Source organism: Tachyglossus aculeatus, chromosome 4 (assembly GCF_015852505.1).
Source record: "Tachyglossus aculeatus isolate mTacAcu1 chromosome 4, mTacAcu1.pri, whole genome shotgun sequence".
NCBI lineage: Eukaryota > Metazoa > Chordata > Mammalia > Monotremata > Tachyglossidae > Tachyglossus > Tachyglossus aculeatus.
Window position 1 is genome coordinate 92,521,214 of NC_052069.1, and position 12,773 is coordinate 92,533,986.

The following is a 12,773-nucleotide window of genomic DNA, read 5'->3' on the forward strand; positions in this document are numbered from 1 at the left end:
CAAGAGTATGAGCAGGGAAGTTGCTAGTTTGGAAAGCCTGCGTGCAAACTGGAAGGAGCTGGGGATAGCCTTGAATCATTCTATCAATATATTAATCATCATCATCATCATCATCAATCGTATTTATTGAGCACTTACTATGTGCAGAGCACTGTACTAAGCGCTTGGGAAGTACAAATTGGCAAGATATAGAGACAGTCCCTACCCAACAGTGGGCTCACAGTATAAAAGGGGGAGACAGAGAACAAAACCAAACATACTAACAAAATAAAAAAAATAGAATAGATATGTACAAATAAAATAAATAAATAAATAGAGTAATAAATATGTACAAACATATATACAGGTGCTGTGGGGAAGGGAAGGAGGTAAGATGGGGGGATGGAGAGGGGGACGAGGGGGAGAGGAAGGAAGGGGCTCAGTCTGGGAAGGCCTCCTGGAGGAGGTGAGCTCTCAGTAGGGCCTTGAAGGGAGGAAGAGAGCTCGCTTGGCGGATGGGCAGAGGGAGGCCATTCCAGGCCCGGGGGATGACGTGGGCCGGGGGTCGATGGTGGGACAGGCGAGAGCGAGGTACGGTGAGGAGATCAGCGGTGGAGGAGCAGAGGGTGTGGACTGGGCTGTAGAAGGAGAGAAGGGAGGTGAGGTAGGAGGGGGCGAGGTGATGGACAGCCTTGAAGCCCAGGGTGAGGAGTTTCTGCCTGATGCGCAGATTGATTGGTAGCCACTGGAGATTTTTGAGGAGGGGAGTGATATGCCCAGAGCGTTTCTGGACAAAGATAATCCGGGCAGCAGCATGAAGTATGGATTGAAGTGGAGAGAGACACGAGGATGGGAGATCAGAGAGAAGGCTGATGCAGTAGTCCAGACGGGATAGGATGAGAGCTTGAATGAGAAGGGTGGCGGTTGGGATGGAGAGGAAAGGGCGGATCTTGGCAATGTTGTGGAGCTGAGACCGGCAGGTTTTGGTCACGGCTTGGATGTGAGGGGTGCATGAGAGAGCGGAGTCGAGGATGACACCAAGGTTGCGGACTTGTGAGACGGGAAGGATGGTAGTGCCGTCAACAGAGATGGGAAAGTCAGGGAGAGGGCAAGTTTTGGGAGGGAAGACAAGGAGTTCAGTCTTCGACATGTTGAGCTTTAGGTGGCGGGCAGACATCCAAATGGAGATGTCCTGAAGGCAGGAGGAGATGTGAGCCTGGAGAGAGGGGGAGACAGCAGGGGCAGAGATGTAGATCTGAGTGTCATCAGCGTAGATTAATCAATGATATTAATTGAGCATTTACTTTGTGCAGGAAACTGTACCAAGCACTTGGGAGAGTTTCATACAGCAGCACTGGTAGACAGATTTTCTGCCCACCAGAAGTTTGCTCCCCATGCCAAGCAGTAGTTCGGCCTATAAAAGGCAAAGCCAATGTAAAGGAGTTTTTGTTTGAAGCAGAGGGAGATGGACAACCAGTGGAAGGTTTTGAGGAAGGGGGAGATGTTTGCTGAATGATGTTTCTGGAAGATAATCATGGAAGCAAAATGAAACCTGGACTGAAGAGGGGATAGGCTAGAGGCAGGGAAAACAATAAGGAAACCGTTATGAGAGTATAATCATATGTCAGACTTCATCTCCTGATTTACTCAGACTGTGAGCCCTATGTGGGACACTGTGTCTGACCTTAATATTAGTGTATCTACCCCAGTGCTTAGAACAGAGCTTTGCACATAGTAAGCAATTAACAAATAATAATAATGATAATAATAACAATAATGATAATCCCAGACAACCAGATATCCACCGTCTCTTTGGCAATGGGTAAATTAGAACATAAGTTCTCCCCTGCTTCACTGTTTCCAAGTTTATACACTCAAAATTAAAATTATCCTAGAGTCAACGCCTTCCCTCCTTCCAAGGAAGCTTCTTGTGAACAGGGAATGCATCTGTTTATTGTTTGTTATATTGTACTCTCCCAAGTGCTTAGAATAGTGCTCTGCACACAGTAAGCACTCAATAAATATGATTAACTGACTGACTTACCTCTTTTATATGGCATTTTCTTAAGCTCTCTAAACCAAATACAAAATATTCATCTATCTGTATTAATCTGTAAAAACAAATTTCTTTTACTGCAGCTGTCTCTGGTTGGAATCAAGAAACTGGGTCTGATACCTTTTGTGTCTTTCCCAGTGCTTAGCATATGGTAAACATGTAATAAATGTTCCTATTTGTTTTCATCACTACTGTTATCACCATTAATCTGCCAGTGATCCATGCTCTAGAATACCGTGATTTTGAAGGAAATTAGGCAGATGTTTCTCTTGTCAGACTTCAACTAGCTTGGCAGTGCTCCTCAAGCAATCAATAGTGTGTATTAAGCACCAAACTAAGCACTTGGGCAAGTACCAGACAATTGATAAACATGATTCTTGCCCTCAAAGAGTCAGTCAGTTAATCTGTGGTGCTTACTGAGTGCTTATTGTGTGCAGAGCAATGTATTAAGCACTTGGGAAAGTCCAATATAAAAGATTTGTTTGATGCAATCCCTGCCCACAAGGAGCTTAGAGTCTGTTGTTGATGATGACAATGGCATTTATTAAGTGCTTACTATGTGCAAAGCACTGTTCTAAGCACTGGGGAGGTTACAAGGTGATCAGGTTGTCCCACGGGGGGCTCACAGTCTTAATCCCCATTTTACAGATGAGGTAACTGAGGCACAGAGAAGTTAAGTGACTTGCCCAAAGTCACACAGCTGACAATTGGTGGAGCCAGGATTTGTACCCATGACCTCTGACTCCAAAGCCCAGGCTCTTTCCACTGAGCCATGTTTTATGCTGTCAAGTCGTGTCTGACACATAGAGATGCCATGGACATGTCTCTCCTAGAATGCCCCACCTCCATCTGCAATCGTTCTGGTAGTGGATCTATAAGAGTTTTCTTGGTAAAAATATAGAAGGGGTTTACCATTGCCTCCTGCGAAATAAACCTGAGTCTCCACCCTCGACTCTCTCCCATGCCTGCTGCCCAGCAGAGGTGAGTTCTGACTTGTAGCAGATTGTCTGCCACTCGCTAGCCACTGCCCAAGCTAGGAATGGAAATGCCTCTGTTTGACTCCCCTAGTCAAGACTGGTAGAGTACTGGAAACTCTCCAGGTGTGAGCCTGAGAGTTTTCTTACAGTCTACATGGGGAGAAAGACATTAAAATAGATTAGGGATAGGAGAAAGAGTAGAGTAATAGGGGGAGAATAGACATTAAGCTCAGACTCCCCTTGCAGAACTCTCCTCAAGAGTTCCAAACCCATGACACCGACACGAGGGACCCCCACTGAAGCTTGAAGGCAGTAGACTCACGATAAATAAGGAGAAAGGTATCTCAGGCCGCAATACAGCCTTATAACACCATTCCTCATTTTTTGTTTCTTTTTCTTAATGCTGAGATTCATGAAAGTGTTCTACTGCTGTTTTACAATTGCTGTTTGGTAATGTTCCAATTCTCAGGTCAACTACCCAGCTGCAGTGGTGAGAATTTCTGTGTTTGGGTGTCTTGAGAGGTCTGGAACCTAAATTGCCTTTTTCTTGTAAAACTGAGTTTGCTTTTCAGGATTGGAACAGAGTAGGGTGCGGTAGATTGAATGAAAATGAGGTCATTGGTGTCTTTAGAGAGAGAACAGTCTTGGAGCAGTGACTGGCGAAGAAACTGGAATATAGAAGATCAAGAAGGGAACTGGGGGAGAAGGAGTCTGGACAAGAATGAGAATGAGAGACAGAAGATGGGGTGATACCTGAACGGGGTAGTGGGGTCCAAAGAAGGGTTTTTTTTAAGACTGGGGAAATAAGTTCCTTTTAGACGGTAAGCTTCTTGTGGGCAGGGATCAGGTATACCAATTTTGTTGTACTATACTCTCCCAAGCACTTAGTGCAGTGCTCTGCACACAGTGGGTATGTTTGAAGGCTGAAAGGTTGGATCCATTAGAGAACAAGTGGTTGAAAATGGCGGTCATGGAGGGAAGAAGAGTGTTTTCAGAAGGTGAGAAGGCATGGAGGGACAGGTGAAAGAGGTAGATTTTGAAATCAAGCAGGAGCTCTCTTCGAGAGACTGCCAAGAGGGATGAGAGAGTGGATTTGGGGAAAGTGAGGGAAGAGATTGGGTGAAGTTCGTGCCTGATTATTTCGATTTTGTCAGCGAGGGAGTTGGCAAGTCATTGGGGTAAGATGGGGGAGGAAAGTCATCAGGTGTAAGATGGGAGAGGCAAGTCATCAGGGGTTAGATGGGACACTGGGGTTTTAGGAGGAAGTTATAGATCTAATAGAATCGTTGTAGGCAATGTGCATGGGAGTGAATGAGGAGGGAGAAGAACAGGAGAGAATTGTATCAGGTAATGATGAACAATGTTGAAGTAGAAGTCAAAAGACCAGATTCAAATCCAGTTAGGGTGACCTACTGGACTCAGTTTCCTCATCTGTGAAATAGGGATAAGATAGATTGTAAACCCCATGTGTTCTGTGTTCTGACCCCCTTAGAAGGAAAGTCCTTTCTGCCACAGAATTGGAGGGTGGCATCCCAACTTTTAGACATTTGAGAGGATAATGGCTATTTGAAACCTGGAGCCGCTGACAAACTAAAACACCCCAAAATGTCCCCGGTTGAAGTAGTTTAACGATTTTTTAAAATTAATATTTTTATTGCTGAATCTTTTTATGTGTTTTCATTGTGGTTTCCAGTATATGCAGTTGTCCTTCCCTGTTTATATTGTGAGTTCTTTGTGGGCCAAGAACCCTGCCTTAACTCATTTTCTTGTTTTTACCCCAGCCCATAGTACAATGCAAGTACTCAAAAGTGTCAGTAGCAGTAGTGGGGCAGGGACTGTGACCCACCTGATTAACTCGTTTCTTCAACAGCGCATAGTACAGTGTCCGACATTCAGAGCTGAACAAATACCGTTTCTGAAAAAGTAAACAATTTAGCACCATAGCCTTTATATAAAAGAAGCATCACACAAGATTAGATCCATATATTAATGTGAAAGCAGTATTGGTAGAGATGAAGCAACATATGGTAATTCGGTTAATAAACTTGGTCAGTCAATCAATGGTGTATATTCAGCCCCCAGTGTGTGCAGAGCACTGTACTTTAAAAAAAATTTTTTTCATTTCGAGGGTAAAGATTCTGGAGAGTACCGTAAAAGTGAATACATAGTTCCTGCCCACAGAGAGTTGACCCTTCAGCCTGGGAGACAAGTATAAAATTTGCAAATAGGAGGAAGAAGTGCGTAAGTGTAGGTATTATGTTATGTGTAAAAGGAAGTAGTACAAAAGTGCTAAAGACCACTATAGAGTTTAGAATAATAATTATGATATTTGTTAAATGCTTCCTGTGTGTCAAACACTATCCTAAGCACTGGGGTACATACAATATAATCAGGTTGGACAAAGTCCCAGTCCCCTGTGGGTCTCCCAGTTTAAGTAGGATAGAGAACAGGTACTGAATCCCCATTTGCAGATGAAGCAACCAAGGCAAAGAGAAGTTGTGACTTGCCCAAGGTCACACAGTTGGCAAGTGGTGGAGACAGAATTAGAACCCAGGTCCTTTGACTACCACATCCACATTCTTTCCAGTAGGACACGCTGCTTCTAAAAGAAGAACTTAGTAAATACTTAATAAATGTCATAACCATTAGTCACCCAAGTCAGCCTGGTGCTTGAATGAATTTAATAAAGCAGGTTTTATTCCCCAAAGTAACCATATTTTGAAAATGCACATCTTCATAATAACAGTGATGGACACACCTCACCTCACATTTGGAGTGTGTTATTTGAATATGAAGGCTAACCCCACAAAACAATGACTCACATGGAAACAGAAAGAGATGCAAGGCTTGACCTGTCCCTACCTACACTAATATAAGGAGTGCGATGGGTGGAAAAAAAAGACAATATCAGAACTGCCGGAGCAAAGGTAAGGTAGTGACAGAATCATCTTCATTAAATATTTATTAACTACTCACTGGAAGCACAGATTGCTAGGGTCAAGCAAATCAGGAAGAATGTCCTCTGGAGTAGTAAGGTGACTGGGGAATGAAATATCTGCAGCCCTGCAAGATGCAGAAAAGTCTTGGTAAACAGCACCTGGGTATAGTCTACAAACTCTGCTACAGTGAACTCTCCCAGTGTCCTGCACCCAGTAAGCACTCAATAAATACCATTGATTGATTGACTGTTACGAGAGCAACATTGAGCATTAAGTAAACACCAGAATTTGCTCAGCTCATCTTGGTACTTTTCCAGGGATTGGTGGTCCATTCAAAAAAATCTACATCCTTTCTGATCCCAAACACTGTGGCTTTGGATCTTAGTTACCAAATACAAGAGTTTTTTTTCCCCCTAAAGAAACCAAACAAGTCTTCCTTCTGTCAAGGCATGTTCTCCTCTTTTCTAACAACAACAAAAGACTCATGGGGCATACTAAATATTGTCTATAATGTACCCAGATGTCACAAACAGCTGTCTCTGTGCCCAACAATAGAAACCGTAATTCTTTTGACTTTGCCCTCAAGATTTCCAGCTGGTGCCTGAGTAGATTTTCAGTCAAGAAAGGCAATAACTGGGGCCATGTGTCTCCAATGAGATAAATAGAGGCCTTCTCAAAGTAACTTGTGAGGCAGTGTTAAATTAGCAGAGACTGGATTTCCCAACCCCCTTTTTAAAAATGCAGGTTAGGGTGAAGGTGGTCACTGCCTTCCCACATGTCAGTGGATTATTTATGGCCCCAGGAAGGAAGTCTCCAAAACCATGTAGAACTTCCCCATTGCGATGCTGATGGGATCTACCCTCTATGATTTTTACTATTTATCTAGTCTCTTCATTAAGGCAAGGCAGACCTCCACAGATTAAAAAAAAACAACTTTTTTTAAAAAAATGACATTTGTTAGGCACATATTATGTGCCAGGCACTGTACTAAGCTCTGGGGTAGATACAAGATAGTTAGGTTGGACACAGTCCATGTTCCACATGGAGCTCACACTTTTTGACCCCATTTTATGGATTAGGTAACTGAGGCACAGAGAAATGAAGTAACTTGCCCAAGGTCACACAGCATACAAGTGGCAGAGTCAGGATTAGAACCCTGGTCCTTCTAACTCCCAGGCCCGTGCTCTATCCACTAGGCTGTGCTACTTCTCAAACCTCTTGCATTCCTTTCATCTCTTATTAGATGAAAGTGTGCTTTTTAAAAGTTATGTTTGTAGAACTTGGATTTGCTCCCTTTAGTCACCTCAGCCTCCCATCACTTATGTACATATCTGTAATTTATGCTTCTATTTTACTGTCTGTCTCCCTCTCTAGACTGTAAGCTCCTTGTGGGCAGGGAATGTGTCTACCAATTCTTATCCTCTCCCAACTGCTTAATACAGTGATTTGCACACAGTAAGTGTTCAATAAATATGATTGGACTAATAAGCACAGTGGAAACTAGTCATTGCTGTCCTCCACAATCACTGTTGGTCACCTTGTTATAGAAAATTTGGATGGGAAAACGCTGTAATGAACTGTTTTTGAAGAGTGAAATTGATGCCTGAGCCCCTCTATTTTCCAAACTTGCACATTTATGGCACAAACATGGTTCTGAGGCCAATGAAGCTCTTGCCTCTTCTATAGCAGTTCTTGACCCTGTGTATTGATGTACAGCAAAAATTTGTATGCATTCCCAGAAGTAATCTTTCCTGATCCAGCTGCTATCTTGTCTGACCCGTAAAGTACCCCTGCCCCAGGCATAGCACTAAAATGTTAGCTTCCTTTCCATATATCTTCCTATAACTAACCCGGGAAGACACTAGTGCCCACAATATCTCCTGCAACCCCTTGTGAGTGTCTCTTCCTTCTCTTTACTTCCCTTCAAAAGGCTTCAAGTCCAGCGACGGGCCGAGATCAGACCATCCGTTCCCTAGCTTCTAGGCTGGATCTAATTCTTTCATCACCCCTGTCTGGTCCATCGCCATTTACTCTTTCTCCAGGCCTTCTCTTGGTTTGCCCCAACTCATTCCTCTTCTCAAAGTGTTAATCCCCTCTTCCCCCATGTTCTCCTTCTCACCCCCCCTTCTCCCCCAGGTTGCCTGGACTGTGTCTCCCACATTCACATTGGGAACGCTCCCTTCACAGCAGGAACAGGAGGAGGAGGAGGAACAGCAGCCTCAGTCGGAGCAGGGAGAGTGGCAGGAGCAGCAACTTCAGCATGGTGTGGTGGCTAGACCTCGGGCCTGGGAATCAGAAGGTCGTGGGTTCTAATCCTGGCTCCGCTGCTTGTCAGCTTTGTGACCTTGAGCACGTCACTTTACTTCTCTGTGCCTCAGTAACCTCATCTGTAAAATGGGGATTGAGACTGTGAGGTCCCACATGGGAAAGGGACTGTGTCCCACCTGATTTGCTAGTATTCGTTCATTCATTCATTCAATTGTATTTTTTGAGCACTTACTGTGTGCAGAGCACTGTACTAAGTACTTGGGAAGTACAAGTCGGCAACATATAGAGATGGTCCCTACCCAACAATGGGCTCACAGTCTAGAAGTCTAGTCTTGTGTCCACCCCAGTGCTTAGTACAGTGCCTGGCATGTAGTAAGTGCTTAACAAAAACCATAATAATGATTATTATTAATTTCACCCCAGCATCAGCAGAGGAGGAAAGGGGGGCAGGAGGATCAATTGCACCCCAAAAGCCCCAGCAGCAACAGGGGAAGAGGATGGGGAGGATCAGGTCCACCCCAGCCTCAGCAGCAGCAGCAGAGGAGAAGGAGGAAGAGGAGGAGGATCAGTAGGAGCAGCTCTAGCCCAGCAGCAGCAGGGGAGGAGGAACAGCTCCAGCCCAGCCTCAGCAACAGCAGGGGGAGGAGGAGCAGCTCCAGCCCAACCTCAGCTGCAACAGAGGAGGAGGAGCATTGGGAGGAGCAGAGGAGGAGGATCATGAGGAGCAGGTCCACCCCAGCAGCAGCAGGGAGAGAAGAAGAAACTCCAGCCCAGCAGCAGCAAAGGAGTAGAAAGAGGAGGAGGTTCAGGAGGAGCAGCTCCACCCCAGCCTCAGCAACAGCAGCAAAGGAGGAGGAAGATTGGGAGGAGCAGAGGAGGAGGATCAGGAGGAGCAGGTCCAGCCCACCCCAAGCCCCAGCCTCCAGCAGCAGCTGGGGGAGGAGAAGAAGCTCCACCTCAGCAGGGGAGGAGGAGGAGCATTGGGAGGAGCACAGGAGGGGGAATAAAGAGGAGCAGGTCCAGCCCAGCCCCCAGCAGCAGCAGGGGGGAGGAGAACACGCTCCACCCCAGGCTCAGCAGCAGAGGAGAATTGGGAGAGCAGAGGTGGAGAATCAGGGCCAGCCCAGCAGCAGCAGGGGGAGGACAAGACGCTCCAGCCCAGCCTCAGTAGCAGCAGAGGAGGAGCACAGGAGGGGGGATCAGGAGGAGCAGGTCCAGCCCAGCCCCCAGTAGGCAGCAGGGGGAGGAGAAGAAGCTCCCCAGCAGAAGAGGGGGAGGATCAGGAGGAGCAGGTCCAGTCCAGTAACAGCAACAGGGGGAGGAGAAGAAGCTCCACTCCAGCCCCAGCAGCAGCAGGCGGAGGAAAGACGCTCCAGCCTCAGCAGCAGAGGAGGAGGAGGAGGAGAGGAGGGTCTGGAGGAGCAAATCCAGCCCAGCCTTAGCCTCCAGCAGCAGCAGGGGGAGGAGGAGAAGCTCCACCCCAGCCTCAGCAGCAGCAGGGGAGGAGCAGAGGAGGAGGATCAGGAGGAGCAGGACCAGCCCAGCAGCAGCAGAGGAGGAGGATCCGGAGGAGCAGGTCCAGCCCAGCCCCAGCAGCAGGGGGAGGAGGAGCAGGTCCAGTCCAGCCTCAGCAGCAGCAGCAGAGGAGGAGCATTGGGAGGAGCACCTCGAGCCCAGCAGCAGAGGAGGAGGAGGAGGAGGAGGAGGAGGAGGAGCAGTTCCATCCAGGCTGCAGGAGGAGGAGGAGGAGGAGCAGAGCTGCCAAGCAGGCCTTGTGAGAGGAGCGGGTTTTGCAGTCATGGCCGCTGATGGTATGGATGAGCGGTCCCCCCTGCTGTCCGCCCCCCAATCTGGAAATGTCACCCCCACAGCTCCGCCTTACCTGCAGGACGGCAGCCCCCGAGGTAAGCTGGGGTCTGTGGGGTGGGACACACACACACACACACACACACACACACACACACACACAGAGCGCGCAGGGGTTGGGCTGGTGGAGGGGAGGGGGCTGGTGGGATGAGGATGGGGAGCGGGGCAGGCCAGGATGGAAAACCCATTCCGGTATCCCTCCATCCCCCTTTGGGGACCATCGTCTTCGTGACAGCCGTGCCAACCCTGCGCCCCGGGCGAGCGCTAATCCCCCAGCCTGGCCCAGAAAAAAAAAAAAACGGGCAGAGACTCACCTTGACACCGCGTCCTTGAAAGAGGGAAAAATGTGGGCTGTGCCTCGATTTATCAAACAGCGCTAGTGCTTAGTACAGTGCTTGGCACATAGGAAGCGCTTAACGAATCCCAGCATCATTCATTCAGTCGCATTTAGTGAGCGCTTACTGTGTGCTGAGCACTGTACTAAGCGCTTGGGCAGTACAAATCGGCAACAGAGACAACCCCTGCCTAACAACAGGCTCACAGTCTAGAAGGGGGAGACAGACAACAGAACAAAACAAGTAGACAGGTGTCAGTACCATCATTATCATTAATTATTTTTCTTAGCGACCCATCTCTACCCCCCTTTTCCATCTTCTCCCTGCCCCGCTCTGCTGAATCAGTGCTTTCCCCAGGAATAAGGGGAAACTAGGAAAGCAATTGCATCCGGGTGGATTGCAGTTTCTCCTTTCGTAGGAAAAAGGGTGAGGCCGTTATTGGTATTTGTATATAGAGGTTCGTTCATTCGTTCAGTCGTATTTATTGAGCGGTTACTGTGTGTAGAGCACTGTACTCAGCGCTTGGAAAGTACGATTCGGCAATAAAAGTAGACAATCCCTCCCAACAACGGGCTCACAGTCTATAAGGGGGAGGCAGACAAGAGGTTTATGTAGACATCTACGTGTAGGTATAGCAGGTACCTAGATATATAATGAAAAATTTTACAGCTAGATATCTGTGTCACTCACCTAGATATAAAATGCAACATTTTATATCTAGATATCTATCTATATATAATAATGATGGCATTTGAAAAGTGCTTACTCTGTGTGAAGCACTGTTTTAAGCGCTGGGGTGATACAAGGTAATCAGGTTGTCCCTCATGGGGCTCATAGTCTTAATCCCCTTTTTACAGATGAGGTAACTTACGCTTAGAGAAGTGAAGTGACTTGCCCAAAGTCACACAGCTGACAAGTGGCGGAGCCAGGATTAGAACCCATGACCCCTGACTCCCAAGCCCTCAGAGCCACACTGCTTCTCCATAATGGTATTTGTTAAGCACTTACTATGTGCCAAAGACTGTTCTAAGCACCGGGGTAGATACGAGATAATCAGGTTGTCCCATATGGGGCTCACAGCCTTAATCCCCGTTTTACAGATGAGGTAACTGAGGCACAGAGAAGTGAAGTGATTTGCCCAAGGTCACACAGCAGACAAGCGGCGGAGTTGGGATTAGAGCCCACAACCTCCGATTCCCAAGCCCGGGCTCTTTCCACTGAGCCATGCTGCTTCCCAGACCCAGTTAATAACTTAAACATGAAATTCAAACCCCTCTGACATACCTCCCTCATTTCTCCACTTCTTCCCTCACAATATTTCAAAAATTCTACCAATCTTGATTTTATCAATCCAGTTCATAATATTTTACTGTCATTGTTTAAAAAAACTAAGGCTGTGTACTAAGGCCTTTGGTTATCATTCAACCTAGTTAGAGAAGGCATCTTAATTGTAGTGATAATGTGGAAAACTGTACCAGAGGGGAAGAAATAATGGGGTGGCCAGAGAAAGGGTTAACCAAATGGCAAGCCCACCAGCAGCATCAGTGTGACTCAAGATTTTTCAGCTCAATGTAATCTGGAAAACACTGAGACAGTAGGTTAGTGCTCTGGAGAAGACAGGCAGCTCTTGTTTCTGGCAGCACATTGTTTAAAGTGGGAAACAAGATCAGTTTCCATTTGATTTGTTAGAATACCCAGGTCACCTATTTGAGCTTGAAAAGTGACCAGCTAAACCTTAATTCTCACTCTCGAAAGCAGGACTGAGCAAAAAGTAGCTCTTTGAGAAATTCAGGGAGTTGGACTGCTACATGTTTCAGAAGGAGCTGGAAGAAATGGAGAGGGGGAGAGGTGTCAATAGATATCCTTTATTGACTGCTGCTGATCAGGAAAAGGCTTGTAGCATTGTCCCCAGGTGGTGAAATTTGACCTTTAAGGCAAAATTTTGACATGCAGTTATCATTCTAAATATCTAGAAGATAAGGAACCCTCCTTGGACAGATGCACTATTCAGCAAGAGTTTTAATCTTATCAGAGTCTTTGAACAACAATGTGGCAGAAAATTTCCAGTTTATCTGGAATAAATGAAATTACCCTAAGCCTTGAAATGTTTACAACTTCAAGATCTTTCTTAACCTATTAAGCATGGAAGACAATTGTCTTTTCCTGGAACAAGGGCTTCTGTTCTAAAGACTAAATAAATAAATAAATAAATGCTTAAATTATCAATTTAGTGCAGCTAACCAAAGCTCATAGGAATGAAATGACAGGGCTAAGTAGCCCTGCTTTTCTGTATTGATTAAGGAATGAGTTTTCTCAAGGAAAGCCATAATAGGTCAACATCAAACATCTGCTC

The 12,773-nt window shown here is 46.3% G+C and overlaps 1 protein-coding gene across 2 annotated transcripts in view; it reads left to right on the plus strand.

Moving 5' to 3' along the window:
- The first annotated feature begins 9,989 nt into the window (after positions 1 to 9,989).
- Positions 9,990 to 12,773, plus strand: part of PIP4P2 (phosphatidylinositol-4,5-bisphosphate 4-phosphatase 2) — a 67,630-nt gene continuing 64,846 nt past the window's right edge. For both annotated transcript variants that reach the window (XM_038745394.1, XM_038745393.1), the window contains exon 1: positions 9,990 to 10,123. In XM_038745394.1, the coding sequence (XP_038601322.1) occupies positions 10,018 to 10,123 (106 nt within the window). In that variant the 5' untranslated portion in view covers positions 9,990 to 10,017. The remainder of the gene's footprint in view (positions 10,124 to 12,773) is intronic.